Consider the following 27,843-nt stretch of genomic DNA (forward strand, 5'->3'; position numbering starts at 1 on the left):
GATCGTGCAGCCACGTCTCGATCCCTGTGTCAACAGATGGGGGCGTTTGCAACACAACAACCATCTGCACGAACAGTTCGACGACGTTTGCAGCAGCATGGACTACCAGCTCGGAGACCATGGCTGCGGTTACCCTTGACGCTGCATCGCAGACAGCAACGCCTGAGATGGTATTCTCAACGACGAACCTGGGTGCACGAATGCAAAACGTTATTTTTTCGGATGAATCCAGGTTCTGTTTACAGCATCACGATGGTCGCATTCGTGTTTGGTGAAATCGCGGTGAACGCACATTGGAAGCGTGTATTCGTCATCACCATACTAGCGTATCACCCGGCGTGATGGTATGGGGCGCCATTGGTTACACGTCTCGGTCACCTCTTGTTCGCATTGACGGCACTTTGAACAGTGGGCGTTACATTTCAAACGTGTTACGACCCGTGGCTCTACCCTTCATTCGATCCTTGCGAAACCCTACATTTCAGCAGGATAATGCACGATCGCATGTTGCAGGCCTTCCTGGATATAGAAAATGTTCGACTGCTGTCCTGGCTAGCACATTCTCCAGATCTCTCACTAATTGAAAACGTCTGGTCAATGGTGGCCGAGCAACCGGCTCGTCACAATACGTCAGTCACTACTCTTGATGAATTGTGGTATCGTGTTGAAGCTGCATGGGCAGCTGTACCTGTACACGCCATCCGAGCTCTGTTTGACTCAATGCCAAGGCGTATCAAGGCCGTTATTACGGCCAGAGGTGGTTGTTCTGGGTACTGATTTCTCAGGATATATGCACCCACGTTGCGTGAAAATGTAATCACATGTCAGTTCTAGTATAATATATTTGGCCAATGAATTCTCGTTTATCATCTGCATTTGTTTTTGGTTTAGCAATTTTAATGGCCAGTAGTGTACTCTCTGGCATTATCACGTTAGTAGCGGACGTCTCCACACCTTCCAACACAAAAATAGTGCATTCATACTCTGGTGCTACAAACTTTTAAGTTGAGGGAAGAATGTAAAAGTTACCGGTCTCTTTCAGAGTTATCGATCGACGACGTCGCAGCCCAGGCGTTCGTGTTTTTCGTCGCTGGTTTCGAGACCTCTTCCACCACCATGAGCTTCGCCCTTCACGAGCTGGCTCACCACCCAGACGTCCAAGCGCGTTTGCAGGAGGAGATCGATTCAGTTCTTAAACAGCACAGTGGGCAAGTTACCTACGACGCGATTAGCAGTATGCACTACCTCGATAAAGTAGTTGCAGGTATGTATGAGTGTATTGTTTTCTTTCAAAATTTCATCACAATTCAAATGAACTGCTTTATTTTCACTTGAGAAGACAAATATCTCGATGTGTTATTTTAAGCCACCTTGGCACTATCAACGCAAACTGAAGGTTATTATTTGTGTATTTAAATCAAATTCTTTAATTGCCTAATACTTTGGACTTCGTTCCGTAAAACTGCGGCAGAACAGCTGAATGTCGGTAGCTCCCTGCCATAACATTACGACAGACAGTGTTCCCGTCATCTTAAGGTGCATACTGGCGAGAGTATTTTTCTCCCTCTAATGGTCATTTCATTCCCCGTGAATGGGGAAGGGGACGGTTCAAATGGTTCAAATGGCCCTGAGCACTATGGGACTCAACTACTGAGGTCATCAGTCCCCTAGAACTTAGAACTACTCAAACCTAACTAACCTAAGGACATCACACACATCCATGCCCAAGGCAGGATTCGAACCTGCGATCGTAGCGGTCGCGCGGTTCCAGAGTGTAGCGCCTAGAACCGCTCGGCCACTCCGGCTGACGAAGGGGACGGGGTGGTAGCACTCACATTACCGTTTTTCAGTCACATGGTGTTAAAATTACATACCTGTAGTAAATTACAGTTAAAAGGTTAAAATAACAGGATTGCTACGCAATAAAATAGTTTCCTTTGATGTTACAAAAACAGATAGAGAAGGTGTGACAGGTTCTAAGATGATGACACTGATTATTTTGCTTCCGGAAAACCCATCGTGGTCACCTCGCAGTAAGGGTTAGGTGGATAGGAAGGAAAGGTGGAAGGATGGAGGGCAAGGGCCGCTAGGTCTGGAAGTGGGGATCTGGAAAATTTGGCGTATAAATGGATGGTGGAACAGTATGGATCAAGATTACGTCAGGGGTCTGGAGCCTTCATCTGGGGAAATAATTCGGGTGTTAGGGCTACATCTGATAGGCTGAGTAGACAATAGGCAGCATCTCTGGGTCGGGAAGAGAGAGGCCTCTGATGCTTCGCGAATATACGCTCAACTCCTCTATTTAAGAAATCGCTACACATGCATCGTGTACTTGTAGGACACTACTCAGGCGCTACTTGAGTACGTGTGCTTCTGGTGTAGGTCTGTGCTTTGCTCCGAACGACCCCGTGGAGAAAGCTCCTATCAGACCAACAATTTTCGTTGGATACATTAACAGAAAGTTGTCGGATGAGCTGAGCACTGTGTTTCACAAGGACAGTATTTCATGAGGTATACAACAAGAAATGACCGTCTTGATTAATCAGTTCCTCAGTCTTATTGCTACTGATTCCTGAAATCCCATTTAACAATACTGGCCGACAATCAGATATCTTCATTGAGCAGTTAGCCATACAGCTCACAATAGAGAGAAGCATTTTAGACCTTCTGTCTACAATCAGGCCGGGTATTTTCTGCAGAATCACCAAGGGGATTAGTGGCCATGATGTTATTAAAGCGAAGATTGTTAATAAACGCAAAGTATTCAATAAGGATGGTCATAAAGTGTATGTGTTTCGTAGAACAAAGTGATAATCACTAACTGCATACATAAAAGACGCACTGAGAACATTCAAATTTTTGACGAATAGAATCCAGTGCGCTATCTTGGATGGTCACTGTTCAACAGAAATGAAAGTAACCTCGGGAGTACCCCAAGGAACTGTCCTTGAATGACTTCATGACCGATATGTCTTCGAGTAAAAGTGCCAGACGAAACATCCAACTATCAACCCAAGCCCACCGCTACCAGCCACTCTCGTCCACAGAGGTCACTATCGGTTTCATGTTGGCGCTCAACAGACCTCACGTGTCCAGTCGTTGCTATAAACTCTATTGCTCTTACTAAGTCTAATCTGTCTTTTTCTTATACACTCCACGTGTTGTTGTAAATGTGTGTAGTTCCTAGTTCATTGATTCTTTATTCCATATATAACCTGAGGGAGATGGACTTCTAGAAGAAAGCTGAGTTCTAGGAACTTCGTGTGAACGACTCAGCATTGTCAGACAGTGAGCTTTCTTCATGGGATTCCGGAATTGCATCAAATCTAAAGAACTGTCCATATGTAGTTCACACATAGTGTGACAAATGAATGGCTATTTCCGCTGTCTATTGCACACCTGACCTACTGAGAGCGGCTATACATGTCACAAACTATTTTATTTTCCGGGTTTCCGCAGATATTGAAAGGCATGATGTTGGGAAGAATTCCTCTGATAAAATTGTTGGTCATTGAAACACATCTGGTTTTGCGCCCTAAAGACCCATCATGAGCTGCAGCCTAGTTGGTAAAAACCAAAGTACAGTGTCGCCACATTATGTGGCTATTGAAATTAATAAAGGAATGTCCAAAATATACTCACAGTATTACAAAATCATAGACATACCCATCCTCCTAGACAAAATTTACTAGTCAGCGAATATTGTCAATACTCTGTCGAAGGAAAGATAACGAAAACATGCTCCATTCTTTTAGGACAATCTGCTAATAGCTGCAACTAGCGGTTACAGAGCCATGTTTTAAAATCTGCCTACATCTAAAAAGAAGAAAGAAAATATTTTATAGTGAAAGGACGCTAAAAGTTTGTAAGGTACCAGATTGGCGATAAAAAATTATCACTGCTAACATGGTTGGTCATGGCACTGTGCAAATTACTATGTGGAATGTATCAGGAGGCAGCGTCTTGCCGGTGAGAAAAAGAAAAAAAAGCCATATTTTGAGTATATTGGGAGAAGAAGATATTTTAAATATAAAAAAGAAAATACACATTTCATCTTGAATATAGAATTAGAGTTAAATCATGATTCTGGCTAATTTGAGTATTTATACGATTAGGTATTAGTACGTAATAAAATTCTGTGTTATTCTCGCTTTTAAAGGCAGCGACCCAGTGGTCCTAGCCATGAGTATATGACATCACTATGTTCATGTGAATAGCACCCGTCCCGCCAGCCAGCCAGCTAGTCTGTCTTCGTCGTTCGAGCGGGCCGCTTTTAATTCGACCGACACCGGATTGCCCTGCTGTGACTCCGGTAAGACACAGCCACCTGATACATTCCACATAGTAATTTGCATAGTGTCTCGACTAATCGTGTTAGCAGTGACAGTTTTTTAATTGCCAGTCCTGTTCCCTTAAAAACTTTTAGAATGCTCTCAATATAAAATATTTTTCTTTTTGTGTTCCTCGAACCACTCCATCATACTGCTGGCCTTTGGCATGGCAGGTTATCAAATGCCACTGCCGTCGGGTAACATGATCGTCATGAAGAGGTGTACATGGTCTGCAACCAGTGTACGATACCCCTTGGCCATCATGTTGCCTTGCACGAGCTCCTCTGTAACCGTGGATGCCCCCGTGAATCTTCCCCATAGCATAGTGGTGCCGCTGCCAGCTCGTCTCCGCTTCCGCAGTCCAGGCGTCAAGGAGGTGTTCCCCTGGAAGATGACGGATTCGCACCCTCCCATTGGCATGGTGAAGATGGTGCCGTGATTCATCTGACCATGCAACGCGCTGCCACTGCGCCAACGATCAGTGCCGATGGTTATGTGCCCATTTCCGTCGTAGTTGCCTATGACGCGGTGTTAACATTGGCACATGCATAGGTCATTAGCTGCAGAGGGCCATCGTTGGGGGTATTCGGTGCACTGTATGTTCAGACACACTTGTCTCTGCCCAGCATTAACGTCTGATGTTAGTTTCGCCACAGTTCCCCGGCTGTTCTGTTTTACCAGTCCGCCTAACCTACGATGTCCAAAATCCGTAATAAGGGCCGGCCGCACAGCCCCACGACGTCTGGATGTGATTTCACATCGCTTTCGCCACGTGTTGAAGACACTCACCAGAGCACACTCCTCGTACACCGAACATGTCGTGCAGTTTCCGAAATACTCGTGCCCAGCCTCTGGGCCATCACAATTTACCCTAGGTCAAACTCGGGTAGATCGCACATTTCCTCCATTCTACACAAGGATAGCCCACTCACCAATACATCATGCACCATGCATGTGTCTGACTAGCAGTCATTCCTCACCAGAGGAAGATGCTATCGCCTGGATGGGTTTATATAGATAGTAGGTCGATGGTGATACTGTCCTGTATGGTCATAATGTTCTGGCTGGTCAGAGTGCTTTTCTCTGTATGATATAGTCCTTCAGTAAGAGCCGGCCAGTGTGGCCGAGCGGTTATAGGCGCTTCAGTCTGGAACCGCGAGACCGCTACGGTCGCAGGTTCGAATCCTGCCTCGGTCTAAGTTCTAGTGGACTGAAGACCTCAGAAGTTAAGTCCCATAGTGCTCAGAGCCATTTGAACCTTCAGTAAGATAGGAGAATTTCATACCCAGGAAATGTAACATGATGATGACATACGTTGGATATGCCTTTCAGACCTCCAACAATCGAATTTTCCTTACGCATGACATCAAATCAATTACTTTAAATATCAAAATTTTAGGGTAGGCTTTACAGCAACTGTTATTGATATCGAATGAAACACCAAGTTAGGTTAGGCTTTACTGTGACTGTTGCTGACATGGAGTGAAACAATGAGTCCGCCAGTGTCACTGCTCTCCTCCAATCATTCCTTTCAACCTCTTTAATCTCTCTCTCTCTGTCCCTCTCTCTTTCTATCTCTCACTCACTATCTATCTCTCTTCCTCCCCCCCCCCCTCTCTCTCTCTCTCAGTGTCCATACTTTCATCCCTATCTCTCATTCTTACCTAGAATTGTTATTTATGCATAATTTTATCACTGTTGGTAGTATAATTATTGTACTTAATAAGTTTGCAACATACCACCTGATTATAAAACCGAATACAAAATTTAAGCCATATAAACCTGACAGGATCAGATTTGTGTATCGGTTGAAATATTTATCCCAAACCATGTATTTAGCAACTCAATCAAAGATCTCCACAATCCTTTAAAACTTATTCCGAAATATTAACCTTCTTATGATATATATTCTTTGTACTTCGAGATAATGTTTCTCTTTTACTATATGTTCTTTGCGCCTGGAACTTTCCAGATACCATCTCTATGTACAGAATACAACAGGTTATATGTGATGTGTAACGACACAGGAGGAAGCCTGTGAGCACCGGAGGTATTACTTGTCTTAATTTCACCTTTAGAAATAAGTACAGTTTTTAGTTCTAATATAGTGTTTTTGTTTGTCCAGTGGATAGTGCTACAAGTCACCACAAAATCGTAACACAACACACACAGCTATATGTCACACATATATGTCACACTATGTTGTTGTGATCTTCCGTCTGAGGACTGGTTTGATGCAGCTCTCCATGCTACTCTATCCTGTACAACCCTCTTCCTCTCCCAATAACTGCTGCAACTCACAGCCTTATGTATTTGCTTAACGTATTCACCTCTCGGTCTCCCTTACGCTTTTTATCCCCGGCACTTCCCACCAATACTAACTTGGTGACCCCTTGATGTCTCACAAAGTGTCCTGTCAACCGATCCCTTCTTCTAATCAGTTTTAGCCACAAATTTCTTTTCTCCCCAATTCTATTGTACTTCCTCATTAGTTATACACATGCACATCCACGTGATCATCTAAGTTTAAACCTTCGAAGCCGGACGGAGTGACCGAGAGGTTCTAGGCGCTACCGTCTGGAACCGCGCGACTGCTACGGTCGCAGGTTCGAATCCTGCCTCGGGCATGGATGTGTGCGATCTCCTTAGGTTAGTTAGGTTTAAGTAGTTCTAAGTTCTAGGGGACTGATGACCTTAGAAGTTAAGTCCCATAGCGCTCAGAGCCATTTGAACCATTTGAACCTTTGAAACGTGTTGTGGATATAAATAAACAGTGATTGGTAACGCTAAACTTGTTTCATTCGAAAAAAATTACTTTTTTCATTGTGTCGTGCTGACATCTGCAGGATAATTTTGTACATGGGCAGTATCCTGAGTCAGCAAAATGGGTCAAATGGCTCTGAGCACTATGGGACTCAACTTCTGAGGTCATTAGTCCCCTAGAACTTAGAACTAGTTAAACCTAACTAACCTAAGGACATCACACACATCCATGCCCGAGGCAGGATTCGAACCTGCGGCCGTAGCGGTCTCGCGGTTCAAGACTGCAGCGCCTAGAACCTCACGGCCACTTCGGCCGGCTGCCTGAGTCAGCAGTCCGGAGCTTAGTTCCCTCATGTACCTAATGTCGGCTCAGTTTATAGCAATCTAATTTACTGTGTTGATTCTGTTACAGAGACCCTGAGGAAATATCCGCCAATCCCGTTGCTGAACAGAATATGCAATCGAGAGTACAAGATAGCTGACAGTGACGTAGTCCTGGACAAAGGAACCTCTGTTATTATACCTGTGTATGGACTGCACCACGACCCAGAGATCTACCCAGACCCGGAACGCTTCGACCCCGAGAGGTTCTCTGAGGAGCACAAGGCCCAGAGACACCCCTACGTCTACCTCCCGTTCGGAGAGGGCCCACGCAACTGCATAGGTGAGTATTGTAACAGAATGCTGTCTTCGACTTCACTGTAGTGAACTCAATCCCATCTCAGATATGTGAGCACATCACACAACTGGTTCGGCTGTCACTTGTGTCGGAGTATGTGCGAGAGGGGGAAGTGGGTCTTTCGTCGGTGGGAGCCACACTGAGGTGTCAGAGGTCAGGGGATGCCTCCTGATGTCGGGCCGGACTTCCTCTCGCTCGGCCAAGCGCGGCAACTGGTCGTGCCACGAACGCAACAAGTCTTTGCAAGCCCACTGAAGAAATATTGAGCAACGCTGCCTCTACACCTGTCCGTAACGGCGAAAACGTCGCCAGTGCAAGATTTTGTGCCTGAACTGACTTCTCAATTGGGTCCTATAAAGGTTCGATGGAATTCATGTTGGGCGATCTGGGTGGCCGAACCATTCGCTCGAATTGTCTAGAACGTTCTTCAAACCAATCACGAACAGTTATGGCCCAATTACAAGGCGCATTCTTGTTGTTGTTGTTGTTGTGGTCTTCAGTCTTGAGACTGGTTTGATGCAGCTCTCCATGCTACTCTATCCTGTGCAAGCTTTTTCATCTCCCAGTACCTACTGCAACCTACATCCTTCTGAATCTGCTTACTGTATTCATCTCTTGGTCTCCCTCTACGATTTTTACCCTCCACGCTGCTCTCCAGTACCAAATTGGTGATCCCTTGATGCCTCAGAACATGTCCTACCAACCGATCCCTTCTTCTAGTCAAGTTGTGCCACAAACTTCTCTTCTCCCCAATTCTATTCAACACCTCCTCATTAGTTATGTGATCTACCCATCTAATCTTCAGCATTCTTCTGTAGCACCACATTTCAAAAGCTTCTATTCTCTTCTTGTCCAAACAAGTTATCGTCCATGTTTCACTTCCATACATGGCTACACTCCATACAAATACTTTCAGAAACGACTTCCTGACACTTAAGTCTATACTCGATATTAACAAATTTCTCTTCTTCAGAAACGCTTTCCTTGCCATTGCCATTCTACGTTTTATATCCTCTCTACTTCGACCATCATCAGTTGTTTTGCTCCCCAAATAGCAAAACTCCTTTACTACTTTAAGTGTCTCATTACCTAATCTAATTCCCTTAGCATCACCCGATTTAATTCGACTACATTCCATTATCCTCGTTTTGCTTTTGTTGATGTTCATCTTACATATTCCTTTCAAGACACTGTCCATTCCGTTCAACTGCTCTTCCAAGTCCTTTGCTGTCTCTGACAGAATTACAATGTCATCGGCGAACCTCAAAGTTTTTACTGCTTCTCCATGAAATTTAATACCTACTCCGAATTTTTCTTTTGCTTCCTTTACTGCTTGCTCAATATACAGATTGAATAACATCGGGGAGAGGCTACAGCCCTGTCTCACTCCTTTCCCTACCACTGCTTCCCTTTCATGCCCCTCGACTCTTATAACTGCCATCTGGTTTCTGTACAAATTGTAAATAGCCTTTCGCTCCCTGCATTTTACCCCAGTCATCTTCAGAATTTGAAAGAGAGTATTCCAGTCAACATTGTCAAAAGCTTTCTGTAAGTCTACAAATGCTAGAAACGAAGGTTTGCCTTTCCTTAATCTATGCTCTAAGATAAGTAGTCGTAAAGTCAGTATTGCCTCACGTGTTCCAACATTTATACGGAATCCAAACTGATCTTCCCCGAGGTCCGCTTCTACCAGTTTTTCCATTCGTCTGTAAAGAATTCGCGTTAGTATTTTGCAGCTGTGGCTTATTAAACTGATAGTTCGATAATTTTCACATCTGTCAACACCTGCTTTCTTTGGGATTGGAATTATTATATTCTTCTTGAAGTCTTATCTATTAAAAATCCCATCTTTCTTTGGGAACGTGAAGTCCATGAATAGCTGCAAATGGTCCCCAAGTACGTGAACATAATCATTTCCAGTCAATCATGGGTCCAGTTCAACTAGAGGACCCAGTTCATTCCACGAAACACAGCACACACCTTTATGCAGCCATCACCCTTCATTGTGCCTTGTTGGCAACTTGGGTCCACGGCTTCGTGGGATTTGCACCACACACAAACCACGTCATCAACTCTTGCAGCTGAAATCGGTACTCATCTGATCAGCCCACGGTTCTCCCATCGTCTGAGGTCCAACCATCCCACACTGATTTCTGCGGTTATTTCACACAGTGTTGTTGAGAACTTAATGCAAACGCCGCTGTTATGGGTCGTTAAGTGAAGGTCGTTGACCACTAAATTGTCCGTGGCGAAAGGTAATGCCTGAAATTTCGTATTCTCGGTACGCTCTTGACATTGTGGCTCTCATAATAGTGAAATGCCTAACGATTTACGAAATGTAATGCCGCATGCATCTAGCTCCAACTACTACTCCGCATTCAAAGTCTTTTAATTCCCGTCGTGTGGTCACGATCACGTAGAAAACCTCTTCGCGTGGATCATCTGATTACAAATGACAGCTGCACGAACGACTGATCATTCGCAGCTTGTGTATGCGGATCTACCGACATCTGTGTCTGTGCATAACGCTATCCCATGACTTGTCACTTCAGTGTACTCTCGGCTTTTCGTTGCCTGTCGTGTTCACTTGAAATGTAGATGAGCAAATATCCCAGGAAACAGTACATGGGAGTACCTTTATGAGGGTCAGATACATCTTGCTGATCACAGAAGTTTTAGTGAGTGTGGTGATGAAGTAATGGATGTCTGCACTGGGAAATCGAAGTGCGATAGTCTTTCTACACCCTCGTTCGGCAACTCGTGTTATATATCCATCTACGTCATGTTGCTCGCTGTCATTTGCTGTTTTTTTTTTTCCTGCATACACTTGTAAGTCCACGGGTCTTACTACCCTATTGCATCTCCCTGACCTGTGGCTATTTTTACAGACCCAGAATAGCGTGTCTGAGCTAGCTTCAACTACCTCTTGTAACGTACTGACTTACAAGGTGCATGCTATTGCTTTGAGTCGACGTTCAACACAATCACACAAACATTCACGTAGACACGTTTCGAAAATGTAGGAACTAAATACAGTACTTCTGTAGTGGATTACCTTCGACTGATAACTATAACTGCATATGTAAATCTTATCTTCCGCTGTTTCCAAACCCACACGGTCCAGTCATATTAATGTGACCACTGCCTATGTCCGACGTCAGCATTTGTGTTTGTGTGTGAAATCTTATGGGACTTAACTGCTAAGGTCATCAGTCCCTTAGCTTGCACACTACTTAACCTAAATTATCCTAAGGACAAATACACACACCCATGCCCGAGGGAGGACTCGAACCTCCGTCAGCATTTAATGACCACTCCTAGACTGCAGGTGGCAGCACTAGCAGCGGAGGGTATATAAAGCGTGACGGTGGGACGTGGAAAACAGTGCAGTCGTCCTCGTAATGCGGCAACGGAACGATTTATCTAACGTCCAAAAGAGCGTGATCATTGGCTTTCGGGCCAAGGGTGGATGTATTTCCGAAACAGCTAAGTTTCCAAACTGTCCAAGTTCCGCCGTGATTAAAGTGCACCACGACTGGTTAAACGGCGCTATCTAAAACCGACGACGAGGCAACTTCAGTGCACAACAAGCCGTACATGAACAGGAGTGAGCGACGGCTTGCAGACATGTGTATGGACAAACAGTCGTGCAACTGCTGAGCAACACACCGGCCACATAAACCGAGGGTCGACCAACAGGGTTTCCCCAGAGAGCATTCAGGGGACGTTGCTGCATACGGACCTCTGCAGCAGGAGCTTGGTTCGTGTACCAATGCCGACTGCTGCTCATCGGCGAAGAGACCTGGAATTTTCACGCCCATACCGCATGTGGACATCCACTGAGTGGCGACAGATGGCCTTCTCAGATGAGTCACGTTTTGTGCTCCATTTGACAGATCGCCGTTGGACCGTAGGAAGGAACCAGGCGGGAGGAGAGAGCATTGTTGTCCGGAGAATGTTTAGGCAGCACTCCTTGGGTGATCTCCCCATTCTCGAAGGCACAGTGGATGAAGACAAATGTGCATCTATCCTTGGGAACCACGTTCACCCATACATATAGTTTTTTCTCCTTGGCACGGTGGTATCTACCAGCAGGATAAAGCAACAGGCCATATAGCTTAGTGTACATGTTTGTTTCGAACAGCACCAGTATGTGTTTGGCGTACTCTCCTGGCCACCAAACTCCCCGGATTTAAACTCAATCGACAGTCACTGGGACCTTATCGATCGGGCTGTTCGCGCCCTGGGTCCTTAGCCGAGAAACCTAGCTAACTGGCCACAGGACTCGGCGTGACTCCGCATGACTCGGCACCCCTGCCGGCACCTTCCAGAACCCCACTCACTCTCTTCCTCCACGCCACGCTGTGGTCCACGCTGCAAAAAGCGGTCATTCTGACTTTTGACAGGTGGTCAAACGTATGTGACTGGACCGTGTACTTCACCACTTTTGATCAATTATACAATATACCGAGAAAGATATTGCACGATGATTGATACTGTGTTTAGTACGTAGACACAAGTGAGTCTGTGCTTTCTTATTTTTTTTATCATTTTTTTATTTATTCACTCATTCACTCATACATACATACATCCTGTTCTCAAGAGCCCATAATTAAGAATGAGGAACCTCAGATATTCAATAGAAACAGACAGACACCTCAACAAAAGCTTCATCAGTACGTTATGTTAAAAATAAACGATCACTATATTGCTTAATGCTATTCATACTTACACCATCAAATATCTGTCAAACAAACTGGACAGAAAGCTGCTACTTCAAAGTTCCGAATACTTCGTCAGTTACACTAAACAACTATTATCTCCGAGTTTTAGCTTAACATTTAACTTAATAACTCAACTTAATAACTTAATCGTAGCTAACACTTCGTTCAAGAATCATGAAAGAAGGTTGTGTACATGAAAGAGGCCTGGAGATACTGGAAGATTTCAGATAGATTACATAATGGTAAGATAGAGATTTAGGAACCCGGTTTTATATTGTAAGACATTTCCAGGGGCAGATTTGGACTCTGACCACAATCTATTGGTTATGAACTGTAGATTAAAACTGAAGAAACTGCAAAAAGATGGCAATTTAAGTAGATGGGACCTGGATAAACTTAAAGAACCAGAGGTTGTAGAGAGTTTCAGGAAGAGCATTAGGGAGCAATTGACAAGAATGGGGGAAAGAAAAACAGTGGACGAAGAATGGGTACCTTTGAGGGATGAAATAGTGAAGGCAGCAGAGAATCAAGTAGGTAAAAATACGAGGGCTAGTAGAAACCGTTGGCTAGCAGAAGGTGTATTGAATTTAATTAATGAAAGGAGAAAATATACAAATGCAGTAAATGAAGCAAGCAAAACGTAATACAAACGTCTCAAAAATGAGATCGACAGGAAGCGCAAAATGGCTAAGCAGGGATGGCTAGCGGACAAATGTAAGGATGGAGAGGCATATCTCACTAGGGGTAAGATAGATACTGCCTACAGGAAAATTAAAGAGACCTTTGGAGAACAGAGAACCACTTGTATGAATATCAAGAGCTCAGATGGAAACCCATTTATAAGCAAAAAAGGGAAAGCAGAAAGGTGGAAGGAGTATATAGAGGATCTATATAACGGCGATGTACTTGAGGGCAATATTGAAATGGAAGAGGATGTAGATGAAGATCAAATGGGAGATACGGTATTGCGTGAAGAATTTGACAGAGCACTGAAAAACCTAAGTCGAAACAAGGCCCCGGGAGTAAACAACATTCCATTAGAGCTACTGACAGCCTTGGGAAAGCCAGCCCTGACAAAACTCTATCATCTGATGAGCAAGATGTATGAGAAAGGCGAAATACCTGCAGACTTCAAGAAGAATGTAGTAATTCGAATCCCAAAGAAAGCAGGTGTTGACAGATGTGAAAATTACCGAAATATCAGTTTCATAAGTCACAGCTGCAAAATACTAACGCGAATTCTTTACAGACGAATGGAAAAACTGGTAGAAGGCGACCTTGGGGAAGATCAGTTTGGATTCCGTAGAAATGTTGGAACACGTGAGGCAATACTGACCCTACGACTTATCTTAGAAGAAAGATTAATGAAAGGCAAACCTACGTTTCTAGCACTTGTAGACTTAGAGAAAGCTTTTGATAATGTTGATTGGAATACTCTCTTTCATATACTGAAGGTGGCAGGGGTAAAATACAGGGAACGGAAGGCTATTTACAATTTGTGCAGGAACCAGATGGCAGTTATAAGAGTAGAGGGGCATGAAAGGGAAGCAGTGGTTGGGAAGGGAGTGAGACAGGGTTGTAGCTTATCCCCGGTGTTATTCAATCTTTACATTGAGCAAGCAGTAAAGGAAAGAAAAGAAAAATTCGGAGTAGGAATTAAAATCCATGGAGAAGAAATAAAAACTTTGAGGTTCGCCGATGACATTGCAATTCTGTCAGAGACAGCAAAGGACTTGGAAGAGCAGTTGAACGGAATGGACAGCGTCTTGAAAGGAATATGTAAGATGAACATCAACAAAAGCAAAACGAGGATAATGGAATGTAGTCGAATTAAATCGGGTGATGCTGAGGGAATTAGATTAGGTAATGAGACACTTAAAGTAGTAAATGAGTTTTGTTACTTGGGTAGCAAAATAACTGATGATGGTCGAAGTAGAGAGGATATAAAATGTAGACTGGCAATGGCAAGGAAAGCGTTTCTGAAGAAGAGAAATTTGTTAATATCGAGTATACATTTAAGTGTCAGGAAGTCGTTTCTGAAAGTATTTGTATGGAGTGTAGCCATGTATGGAAGTGAAACATGGACGATAAAGAGTTTGGACAAGAAGAGAATAGAAGCTTTCGAAATGTGGTGCTACAGAAGAATGCTGAAGATTAAATGGGTAGATCATATAACTAATGAGGACGTAATGAATAGAATTGGGGAGAAGAGAAATTTGTGGCACAACTTGACTAGAAGAAGGGATCTGTTGGTAGGACGTGTTCTGAGGCATCAAGGGATGACCAATTTAGTACTAGAGGGGATCGTGGAGGGTAAAAATCGTAGAGGGAGACCAAGAAATGAATACACTAAGCAGATTCAGAAGGATGTAAGTTGCAGTAGCTACTGGGAGATGAAAAACCTTGCACAGGATAGAGTAGCATGGAGAGCTTCATCAAACCAGTCTCTGGCCTGAAGAACACGACAACAACATTTAACTGATTACATTGACATATAGCTAGCATGACAAAGGGTACGTCCCACTGTATCAGTTATTAGGGTTTCTGTTTGAGTGCAGTAACTATTCTAATCTTATCCTGACGGTCTCCATATATGAGCGATACTCAGGGAAAACTTTGTTAATAGACTTTCTCGGAATAGTTTACGTTTGTCTTCCAGAGTCTGCCAGCTTAGTTCCTCCAGTATCTCTGTGACGCTCTCCCACAGATCAAACGAACCTGTGACCATTGGTGCTGGCCTTCTGTGTATGCGTTCAGTATCCCCTATTAGTCATATTTGGCATGGGTCGCACACACTTGAGCAATATTCTACGATGAGTCGCAAGAGTGATTTGAGAACAATCTCCTTTGCAGATTGACTGCACTTCTCCAGTGTTCTGACAATAAAGCGATATCTACCGCTTGCTTTACCCGCGACAGAACCTATGCGATCATTCCATTTCATATCCCTACAAAGTGCTACATCCAGGTATTTGTATGAGTTGGCTGATTCCAACAGCGACTGATTGGTATTATAGTCATAGGATACTACTTTTTTTTAAATTTTGTTAAGTGCACAATTTTACATTTCTGAATATTGAGAGCACATAGCCAGTCTCTGCACAAGTTTGAAATCTTATCAAGATGTGATTGAGTATTTATGCAGATTCTTTCAGATACCACTTTAATATAGATAACTGCATCATCTGCAAAGAGCCTGATGTTACTATTAACATTGTTAGCAGGATCATTAATATACAACATGAACAGCAAGGTTCCCTACACGCTTCCCTGGGGCCCGCCCGAAGTTACATCTACACCTGAAGATGACTCTCCAACCGAGATAACGTGCTGCGTTGTCCATAGCAAAAAGTCCTCAATCCAGTCACGGATTTCGCCTGATACACCATATGATCGTAATTTTGACTATATGCTTAGGTGTGGTACTGAATCAAACGCACTCTTAAGTGCATTAATAGTCTACCATAGACCACTTCCTCAGACTCTTTTGAAAATACGGGAAAGGGTGAAATAAGTCTATGGTTGGAGGTGGTTTGATTATCTCCTGTTTTCTGGATGGCTGGTACTATAACACATCTAATTTTATCATGAAATATGCCCTGGTTCACCCTGAACACAATTATTAAGTCATTGTTTATATTTCTGCTGTGTGTACCCAACTGGTCATTTCTTTTTTTATTGTTAACATTTAACGATATGTTTTTCAGATAATTCATTGCACTTTAGTGGGTCCAAAAGCAAACTGTCAATGACTGCTGCACTATTTATTTTTTATTTTTTTTGTTTCTCCTGCTGAATTTCAGTATAGCAAATAATCCAAAGCTGGTCATCAACTGTTCAAGGTGTTTTCAATCAGTACTATCTGACATAAAATGGACAACATACCTCCAGAAACAATGACAGCTCCAGAGTGAATCTTCCACTCCGCAGCGGAACGTGCCACGTTTTGAAACTTTCTGTCAGATTACAACAATGCATGAGATCGGTACTCGTACCTAGAATCTTGCCGGGCAGTACTTTTAGCGAGTGAGCTGTCCACCTACAACTCGCAACACTCCTACTATCCTGGACAGCTCAGTGGGAGCTCAGCTTGTTCGGTCAGAGAGCCGGCTGGTCTCTGTAATAAAAAAATAAAAAAAAACATAGTGATAAGATCAATAACGAGCTTCAACGGATGTCATGTGACGTCCGCTATGATCAAATACGACGAACAATAATGAACAAAATGCAAAAAAAGTGAGTAACGGCATTGCCCGCCTATGGTAAAAATCTGAATCCAAGACCCAATCCGACATATGATGTTAATCTTTCAGGAAATTGTGATGACTGCCCATTTCTGGAAAAAAACTTTAATTCTTGAGAAATAAATCGCCAGGAGTCATTTTTCTACATTACCATATTATTATTTTAAGTTTGAGTAAGAAGTACACTCTTTTGTTCTACTGATTTCTGTTTCAGGTATGCGGTTTGGACTGCTCCAGACCAAAGTCGGCCTTACGAACGTACTCGCAAACTTCAGCGTAGTGCCTTGTGAGAAGACAGTTCGGCATTTGTTCTTCGAACCCAGATCAGTCATCCTGAAACCAAAAAGCGGTATCCAACTGAGACTCAAGAAGAGAAACAAAGTGTAGTGCTTCTCATCAGTCATTGGATACCTTATAAAAGACAATGCTTTTAGTTTATCATACTCGCACATTCTGTGAAAAAAAAAAAAATTACCTGGTTGAGTGCTTATTTTCATGTAGTCTGTATTAATAACTTGCTGGTAATAATTTCTCTGACGCCCGAACTCAATGAGCAGGACCCATTTACCATGACTTTCGTAGCCTGTTGTTCCTGTATGACACTAGAAATAAGTATGCTGTTGATAATATAACGTGTGTACAAATTGAACGGCCTTCTGCTTCGTAATCCGTACGATGAACAGAGAACACAAGCTGTGATGCAAACTTAAATACAATAAAACAATCCTGACTGTTATTTTTATACTGTATTGTCTAAGACAATACGTTTAAGTATGTATATTCCTTCAGACGTAAATTTTGCTGTCATACTACTGTTCGAGGACAAGTGCCGGCCGGAGTGCTGAGCGGTTCTAGGCGCTACAGTCTGGAGCCGTGCGACCGCTATTGTCGCAGGTTCGAATCTTGCCTCGGGCATGGATGTGTGTGATGTCCTTAGGTTAGTTAGGTTTATGCAGTTCTAAGTTCTAGGGGACTGATGACCTCAGAAGTTAAGTCTCATGGTGCTCAGAGCCATTTGAACCATTTTTTTTTTTTTTCAAGGACACGTCGTTGTTATAGTTGCTACCAAAAATCTCGAAGCGTACTTGACCAATTTACTTCTAATTTGTATGTAATTCCCTAATATAATGTACAGAAGATGTAACAGGGCAGTTGATTGGCGGAGCTGTTATTTGTACTCAGGTGATTCAGGCGAAGAGATTATGGCTGCACGTCGGAAATCAACAGACTTTGATCGCGTAGTAGGAGCTAGACGCATGGGACATTCCATTTCGGGAATCGTTAGGGAAGTCATTATTCCGAGATCCACAATGCCAAGAATGTGCCAAGAGTACCAAAGTTTAAGCACTACCTCTCACTACGGCCAACAAACTGGCCGACGGCCTGCAGTTCAAAACGGAGAGCAGCGGCATTTGCGTACAGTTGTCAGTGTTAACAGACAGGCAACACTGCGTGAAATAATCGTAAAAATCAATGTGTGACGTACGACGAATGTATCCGTTAGGACAGTGCGGCGAAATTTGCAGACGACTGACGCGAGTGCCTTTGTTAACATCACACGGCCTCTCTTGGGCGCGTGACCATAGCGGTTGGACCCTAGACAACCGAAAAACCGTGGCCCGGTGACATGAGTCCCGGTTACAGTTGGTAAGAGATGATGGCAGGAAACGAGTGTGGCGCAGACCCCGCGAAGCCACGAACACAAAACTGTCAACATCGCTGTGTGCAAGATGGTGGTGGCTCCATAACGATGCGCGCTTTGTTCACATGGAATGCACTGGGTCCTCTGGTCCAACTGAACCGATTATTGACTTGAAGACCTTTTGCAGCTATTCATGGGCTTCATGTTCCCAAACAACGACGGAATTTCTATAGATGACAATGCCCCATGCCACCGGGCCACAGTGTTGTTCGCAATTGGTTTGAAGAACGTTTTGGACAATTCGAGCCAATGATCTGGTCACCCAGGTCGCCCGACATGAACCCCTATCGAACATTTATGGGACATAATCGAGAGGTCAGTTCGTGCACAACTTCCTGCACCGGCAACACTTTTGTAGTTATGTGCAGCAATAGAGACAGTATGGCTCATTATTTCTGCAGGGGACAGCCAAGCACTTATTGAGTCCACACCACAAGCAAAAGGAGGTCCGATGCAATATTAGGAGGTATGCCATGGCTTCCGCCACCTCAGTGTAAATACATGTATACTGCGTAAAGGCGAATGTTTTTTTAACACAAACCTTGAAATGTTCTTCACCGACTTCAAATACATGCACTATAGTATAATAAACGTGCGGATGGGTATAGGCACCTTTCGATACACTATTACATAACGACAGATCATTGTTTAACGTTGTTGCCAAAAATCTCGAAAAGTTCTTGATCGTTTTATTTGAAATTTTTGCACGATATTCTAAGAATTATTCAGATGGACATAGGCCACATATTTTTTTAAATAATAATGTGCCGTTTTTTTTGGAGAGCTTTTAAACATTAGGCAACCTGAATCTTCCATAGATAATTTAAATTTTAAACAAAAACTGTATACACAAACATCTGCTGTTTTGTTTTCTCCCTTGCGGTTGGTTTTAATAGAAAAGGGAAAATGTGTATTTGTGGCTTATTGGCTTATGAATTGTCAGAAGCTTGGTAACCCTACCCGTTCGCAAATTTAAGCTATATGAAATAATGTCACTGAAGCTAATATCCTCACAGATACAGCATCAGTAGAAAACTATCCGACCCCGTATATGATTTCCACATTCATTTTAATCGATTTCAATTCCCAATCAAAGATTCGTTGGCAATAACAATGAACAAAGCTCAAATTTACAGACAAAATGAAATGATCGTGAGGCTTTGTTGGCCGGGACGCCGTATCCGGGGAAGTTCGGCTGCTGAGTGCAAGTCTTACTTCAGTCGACGCCACATTGGGCGACTTGCGTGCCTGTGGTGACCATGATGAGGACAACAGAACACCTAGTCCACGAGCGGGGAAAATCTCCAACCCGGCCGGGAATAGAATCCGGCCCGCTGGACGGTAGGCAAGCAAGTTACCACTCAGCTAAGCAGGCGGACAGTTACAGACAGAGAAGAAGAATCCGGCCTTGTGGCCGAGAGGTTCTAGGCACTTCAGTCCGGAACCGCACTGCTGCTACGGTCGCAGGTTCGAATCCTGCCTCGGGCATGGATGTGTGTCATATCCTTAGATTAGTTAGGTTTAAGAAGTCCTAGGTGACTGACGACCTCAGAGGTTAAGTTCCATAGTGCTTTGAGCCATTTGAACCATTTGTACCACAGAAGAAGAAGAGACGAGTAGAGCGGTAGAGCGGCGAGGGGGGGAGGGGGGAGGGAAGAAATAGATATAGAGAGGGGGAAAGGGACAGAGGGAGGTTGGAGAAAGAGACAGTGAGAGGTAGGGGATGGAGGAGATGGACAGAGACATAGGAGATGATGAACAAAGAGAGAAGGAGGAAGAGGAGATGGACAAAGAGTAGGGGAAGTAGGGATGGATAGAGAGAGGAGGGAGATTATGTCCAAATCCAGTTTCCATACACATTTGGCAGTTGCAAAGCAATGCCGGGTTCACTGGCTTCTTATAAAAGCATAAATTTAGCTTTCCATTCAACGATGTATGTTTCTAATAGTAAGGACTTTTGTACAGGATGAACTAGTAATACACTTTATATTTCTAACGCACAAAGTGTTATAGTGTTGTTGTGATTCCTAGGATATCATAACACAACATGCTCACATCGTCAAGTGTTGGTACTCAGTGTAACAACAACAAATTAAACGTAACCGCGAATTTTTTTAGCGTCGGATACTTATCCGTCTCACATAAATTATCCTACTTGTATTGTAATAATCTTCTAACGTACCTAAAAAAAGATCATCACCAAAGCTCTTCTGAAAGTACAGGATGTTCGGAAAGTTTCTGCGTAGTTACAAGATATTGACGCCCACGAGCAGCTATGTCTGAACGCGCAGAATTTTTGTGGATAACACTTTCACCAGATCTGACCTTCCGTACGCTGTTACTTCAGTTTTTGCGTCACGAAGCGCGCGTGGACTATTGCGATACATTACAGATTTCTGTTGCTTCCAAAAGGAAAAAACCTGGAGTAGAAAGGTCCGGCGAGCGAGAGGCCACAGTCTTTTACAGCTGACACGTTCCCCAGCAAACTCTTCCGTAAGACGCATAATGTTGTTAGCTGTGTGCGCATAGAGCTATCTTGTTGAAATCATTAGTAATTTATTTCATCTTTCTTTAGCCGACAATAAAATCATGGATCATTAAACAATAATGCTACCTGCCCACGGTTTCTTGAAAAAGTAAAGATCCAGTAATGCGCAGTCTGGATAACGCTGCCCTCACTCCAGTTTGCTGGCCATGCAGTGATGTTTAAATCACAGCACGAGGATTCTCAGTTGGCCATCATCGTGTGTTTTGTGTATTAGCACGACCATGCGTCATCCACATAGAAGGTGGCCTGAAGAATATTGATGGCATTCCTCTCAGTGAAAGATGTAAACCATTTGCATTAACGGGTTAACTTCTTCGTGGTCCACATCCTTTAAATCATGCACTGCTGTCGCTTTATGCGGGAACAACAACGATGTTTGCCTAACAGCTGTTACCAGTGCAAACTTTGGCAATGCTGTTGCAGGGCTTGCTGCATAGAATTAGAAATATCTAACAGATTCTATTCGTTTACTTTAAGTGCCTTCCAGGCTGTTGAGCAGCTAACACTGAGTTTGTCTTTCTTGGGAAGTCGGCGAACGGCATTACGAAGAAGCACAGATGTTCCCGAGAATTTTTCAGCAAATGCTTCCTGCACTAAATCTGTCGGAACACATGATCAGTTGAAAGCACCGTAGCACAAATTCAACAACCGAACACTACATATCGCATTCATGAGCTTTCACCAAGTGAACCAAACAGGTAACGCAACAGCTGTTGCAAGATTGGCAAAGTTTTACAGAAGTTTGAAATATGGCGCGTACTTCAATGCGAGATCCTTTTAATAATTTCCACAACGAAATTCTGTCTCGAAATTTGGCAGAAAACCCAAAGAGATTCTGGTCATACATAAAGCACACCAGTGGCCAGACACAATCAATACCTTCACTGCGCGATACCAACGGTGAGGTCACTGATTACAGTGCCACTAAATTAGAGTTATTGAACACGGTTTTCCGAAATTCCTTCACCAAAGAAGACGAAGTAAATATTCCTGAATTCCAATCAAGAACAACTGCCAAGATGAGAAACATAGAAGTAGATATCCTCGGTGTAACAAAGCAGCTTAAATCACTTAATAAAGGCAAAGCCTCCGGTTCAGATTGTATACCAGTCAGGTTCCTCTCAGAGTATGCTGATAAAATAGCTCGATATTTAGCAATTATATACAACGACCCGCTCACAGAAAGATATGTACCTAAAGACTGGAAAATTGCTCAAGTCACACCAATACCCAAAAAGGGAAGTAGGAGTAATCCGCTGAATTACAGGCCTATATCACTAAAGTCGATTTGCAGTAGGGTTTTAAAACATATAATGTATTCGAGCATTATGAAGTACCTCGAAGAAAACGATTTATTGACGTATAGTCAGCACGGATTCAGAAAATATCATTCTTGTGAAACATAACTAGACTTCGTGCCTACTGAGTATCGCCACAGTTGTGCGACTGGATTCGTGATTTCCTGTCAGAAAGGTCACAGTTCCTAGTAGTAGACGGAAAGTCATCGAGTAAAACAGAAGTAATACCCGGCGTTCCCCAAGGAAGTGTTATAAGCCCTATATTCTTCCTGATCTATATTAACGACGTAGGAGACAATCTGAGTAGCCGTCTTAGATTGTTTGCAGATGATGCTGTCATTTGCCGTCTTGTAAAGTCATCAGATGATCAAAACGAATTGTAAAAAGATTTAGATTAGGTATCTGTGTGGTGCCAAAAGTGGCAATTGACCCTGAATAAAAAAAAGTGCGAAGTCATCCACATGAGTACTAAAAGAAATCAGCTAAATTTCGATAACGCGATAAGTCACACAAATCTGAGGGCTGTAAATTCAACTAAATACTTAGGGATTACAATTACAAATAACCTAAATTGGAACGATCACATACATAACATTGTGGGTAGAACAGACCAAACACAGCGATTCATTGGCAGAATGCGTAGAAAGTGCAACAGGTCTACCAAAGAGACTGCTTACACTACGCTTGTCCGCCCTATTCTGGAGTACTGCTGTGCTGTGTGGGATCTGCATCAGGTGTGACTGACGGATGACATCGAAAAAGTACAAGGAATGGCAGCTCGTTTTGTATTATCGTGAAATAGGGGAGATAGTGTCACAGACATGATACGTGAATTAGAGTGGAAATCATTAAAACAAAGGCGTTTTTCGTTGCGACGGGATCTTCTCATGAAATTTCAATCACCAGTTTTCTCCTCCGATTGCGAAGACATTCTGTTGGCACCCACCTACATAGGTAGAAATGATCATCACGATAAAATAAGAGAAATCAGGGCTCCCGCAGAAAAATGTAAGTGCTCGTTTTCCGGCATGCCGTTCGAGAGTGGAACGGTAGAGAGACAGCATGAAGGTGGTTCATTGAACCCTCTGCCTGGCACTTTATTGTGAATAGCAGAGTAATCACGTAGATGTAGATGTAGATGTTGTTGTTGTTGTTGTCTTTAGTCCGAAGTCTGGTTTGATTCAGCTCTCAATTCTACTCTATCCTGTGCGACCCTCTTCCTCTCTGAACATCCCTCTGACTTTGCTTACTGTATTCATCTCTTAGTCTCCCTCTACCATTTATTCCACTCACACTTCCCTCCAGCACGAAATTGGTGATGCCTTGCTGTATCACAATGTATGCTACCTACAGATCCCTCTTTCTGGTCAGATTCTGCCACAAATATCCTTTCTCCCCAATTCTACTCAGTATCTCCTCATAAATTATGTGATCTACCCATCTAATCTATTCTCATCTTCACTAAACCGTTTATCGTCCGTTTTTCACTTTCATATAGTGCTACACTCCAGACGAATATCTTCAGAAAATATTTCTAGTCTTAAATCCATATTCGATATTAACAAATTTCTCTTCTTCAGAAATTCTCTCCTTGCCATTGTCACCTACATTTTATTTTCTCTCTACTTCGGCTATCATCCTCGTTTTGCTTTTGTTGATGTTCGTCTTATATCCTCCTTTCAAGACACTGTGCATTCCGTTCAACTGCTTTTCCAGATCCTTTGCTTCCTCTGATAGAATTAAAATGTCGTCGGCAAGCCTCAAAGCTGTTATTTCTTCTCCATGGATTTTGCTTTCGTTTCCTTTACTGCTTGCTCAATATACAGATTGAATAACATTGGGGATAGGGTACAACGCTGTCTAGCTCCCTTCCCAACCACCGTTTCCCTTTCATGCCCCTCGACTCTTACAACTGCCGTCTGGTTTCCGTACAAATTGCAAACAACCTCTCGCTGCCTGTATTTGACCCCTGCCACCTTCAGAATTTGAAAGAGAGTATTCCTGTCAACATTGCCAAAAGCTTTCTCTACAAATACTAGGTTTTCGTTTCCTTAACCTGTCTTCTAATATAAACCGTACACTCACTAATACCACAGTCTAACATAACAGTCGCGACACTCACTGCTGTAAAAGTTGTTGCCGTTTGACAGATGGAGCGACACTAGCGCTCCAAGCGGCAGGTAAGGTGAACGTCAGACGCGTCGTAAGCACAATGTTTGTTTGCACCCATTTCCTACGTAATTTCCGAATTATTTGAGTTATTTTCTTGCCTCCAAGGGTTTGTGTAGTATCAGAAGGCATATATGTTTCTAAAAATGATTCTAAAATAAGTGCAAGTATGGACAAAAACCATGAATAGAGTGGCAAGCTACAACACATTCGTGAAGAAACACTTGTGACATTGGACAGAATTGCAGCTTACCACGTTGATATCAAAAGAATATAAACACACAGATTCACATGTAAGAAGCACAGACATGCACCTCTACATGCAAAAGATATGGACAGCTCTTTTATCGTTCTGTAGGCCTACTGTGTTTGTCATTGTCGCCTGTTGCCACAAGTACGAGCTTCATCTTTATATTATTCTAAGTGGGACAAGCAACTGCCAAATAGTGGGAGAAATATGCTGAAAACATTATAATGAGCTGATTACATTACATTTAATGAAAAACCAAATATTTGAATAATTTTCAAACAATCTGTCAGCGAACAAGGTGCTAACAGAATAATGTCATCACACGAAAGAAGCAACGAAAATTAAGTGACTAACAACAGAAGTGAATAAAACACATACCAAAGAAATCAGTACCCAAATGAGCAAACTTCTTCAGTTTCTTATTTGCTTTCTTGTTGTTAGAAACTAAGTCTTGATTCCAATATTTGAGCCGGTAAACGAGTCTCAGTTTAACAAATATCTTGATCAACAGCAACTTAGTTTCTTCACAACATCCAGGAGGAAAACTTGGGATAGCCATCAACAAGTCCACATATAATTCACCACAGTTTTTCTTGTGAGAATGTTCATCAAAAACTGAAGCCATCTGATTTTCACAATCCCTTAAAGTAAACAAACATTTTCACTACAAATAACCAAGCTTCCAAATTTGTCTTCATTGCTTTTGAAATCGCAATAAAACCTGTCGAATCTTTGTGGCAGTTTCCTCTTCGTCAGTTGAGGTGGCTTATTTGGAATGTCAGACAGTGTGGGTGCTGCATTCCACACGAGTTTTTTATTTTCTGCGTTCATGAACTAGTTTTGATCGAAATGTAGCAAACAAAACCTAATATTATTACACAGGTAAACTGGGTCTTTCTTCATAAGGTCTTCTCGTCTGCTATTAACTAGCCATTTTCTGCTCCTAAAACGAAACATTCATCATTTATACACATATAGTTTGCAGCTGAATCCTGACGATACAATTTAGTAACATCTCAGGATCCTCAGGAAACCTAAAAAAGACAGCTGTGGTCTCTTCTTCCTGTTGTTGCTGCAATTTATTGCGCTATAAACGCTCTCGATGGTAAAAACCATTGTATAAATCGAAATAAACAATCACTATTCGCTTTCACGATCGCGCCGAACTCATAGTTTAACCTACCGGCCGCTTGGGGCGCTGCTGTCACTGTAGGCTACAAAATCGAGGCGAAGTGTCGCGACTGTTATGTTAGACTGTGCTAATACCCTGCGTTTTCCTACGTATCTCCGGAATCCAAACTGATCTTTCCCAAGTTTGGCTTCTACCAGTTTATCCATTCTTCTGCAACGACTTTATATTAGTATTTTGCAACCATGAGTTATTAAACTGATAATCGGTAATTTTCACATCTGCCGGCACCTGCTGGAATTATTACATACTTCTAAAAGTCTGAAGGTATTTCGTACGTCTCATACATCTTGCACACCAGATGAAGAGTTTTTTCACGGCTGACTCTCCCAAAGCTGTCAGTAGTTCTGATGGAGTATCGTCTATTTCCGGGGCCTTGTTTCGACTCAAATCTGTCAGAGTTCTGTCACATTCTTCTCGCAGTATGGATTATTCTTTCGTGTGTTTGTTGTGGTACCCAGCAAAAACGTAAGCAGATGGACAGTGTTTTGAAGTGCAGTCGTCGGTTGCCAGTCGAACAGCTCTAATCGCAGAGAGTCTGTATTTAAAGAGAGGGGTCAATCCTCAGGCGGCCTCCATGTTTTTTCTAGAATGCGCAGGGAACAATTAGGTCGGGCTACAACGTGAAATCCAGTCGCCAATTGGTTATAACAAGAGGTCGATCTGACAAGTGAAACTAAAGCAGAACATTCAACTTGTTGTTGGGAATCTCGCTCTCGCGAATATCATTCCTATAAGGCTGTGTAGGCTCACTAGCTAATTGTAAAGTCTGTGCAGGGAAAGCACTCCGACTTTCCTGGTGACAAACATATTGGGTTCATGGTGCTGCTGGTCATACATTGACCATTATGGTACACTTACCCGTCTCTACACTGAGGTGACAAAAGTCATGGGATAGCCATATGCATGTATTTGACGTCCGTATAATCGCGTACGCAAGGCACAAGAGGGCAATGAATTGGCGAAGCTGTCATTTGTTCTCAGGTAATTCGTGTGACAAGGTGACCGCCGTGATTATGGCTGCACGATGGAGGTTAAGAGACTTTGAATTCGGAATGGGAATTGGAGCTAGACGCAGGTGATATTCCATTTCGTAAATCGCTATGGAATTCCGAGATCCACAGTGTCAAGAGTGTGCCGAGAACACCAAATTTCAGGCACTACCGCTCACCAAGGACATCGCAGTGGCCGACGACCTCCACTTCACGATCGAGAGTGCGGTGTTTGCGTAGAGTTGTCAGTGCTAAAACAGACAAGCAACACTGCATGAAATAACAGCAGAAATCGATGTGGGACGTACGAAGAAAATGTCTGTTACGACAGTGTACCGAAATTTGGCGTTAATCGGCTTCGGCAGCTGACGACCGAAGCTAATACCTCTGCTAACAGCTCGACATCATCTTCAGCGTCTGTCCTGGGCTCTTGAGCATATAGGTAGGACCCTGGCCTGGTAAGTGGCCGTGCGGTTAAAGGCGCTGCAGTCTGGAACCGCGAGGCCGCTACGGTCGCAGGTTCGAATCCTGCCTCGGGCATGGATGTTTGTGATGTCCTTAGGTTAGTTAGGTTTAACTAGTTCTAAGTTCTAGGGGACTAATGACCTCAGCAGTTGAGTCCCATAGTGCTCAGAGCCATTTGAACCAGAGCCTGGCCTGGTCAGAGGAGTAACGATTTCAGGTGGTAATAACTGATAGCAGGGGGTTCGAGTGTGGGGCTGACCTCACGAAGCCATGGACCCAACTTGTCAACAAGGCACTGTGAAAGTTGGTGGTGGCTTCATAATGGTGTGAGATGTGTTTACATGGAAGGGGCTTGGTTCTCCAATCGAACTCAACTGATCATTGACTGGAAATGTATGTTCTACTCGGAGACCTTTGCAGCTACTCATGGACTTCATGTTCCCAAAAACGATGAAATTTCTGTGGAGGGCCATGCGCTATGTCAGCGTG

At 43.2% G+C, this 27,843-nt stretch overlaps 1 protein-coding gene across 2 annotated transcripts in view; it reads left to right on the forward strand.

Moving 5' to 3' along the window:
* Positions 1-17,464, forward strand: part of LOC124615850 (cytochrome P450 6k1-like) — a 46,973-nt gene extending 29,509 nt beyond the window's left edge. For both annotated transcript variants that reach the window (XM_047144006.1, XM_047144005.1), the window contains exons 6-8: positions 1,043-1,264; positions 7,507-7,758; positions 16,956-17,464. In XM_047144006.1, the coding sequence (XP_046999962.1) occupies positions 1,043-1,264; positions 7,507-7,758; positions 16,956-17,128 (647 nt within the window). In that variant the 3' untranslated portion in view covers positions 17,129-17,464. The remainder of the gene's footprint in view (positions 1-1,042; positions 1,265-7,506; positions 7,759-16,955) is intronic.
* Positions 17,465-27,843: the final 10,379 nt, after the last annotated feature.

The sequence above is a fragment of the Schistocerca americana genome, chromosome 5, assembly GCF_021461395.2.
Source record: "Schistocerca americana isolate TAMUIC-IGC-003095 chromosome 5, iqSchAmer2.1, whole genome shotgun sequence".
Lineage (NCBI taxonomy): Eukaryota > Metazoa > Arthropoda > Insecta > Orthoptera > Acrididae > Schistocerca > Schistocerca americana.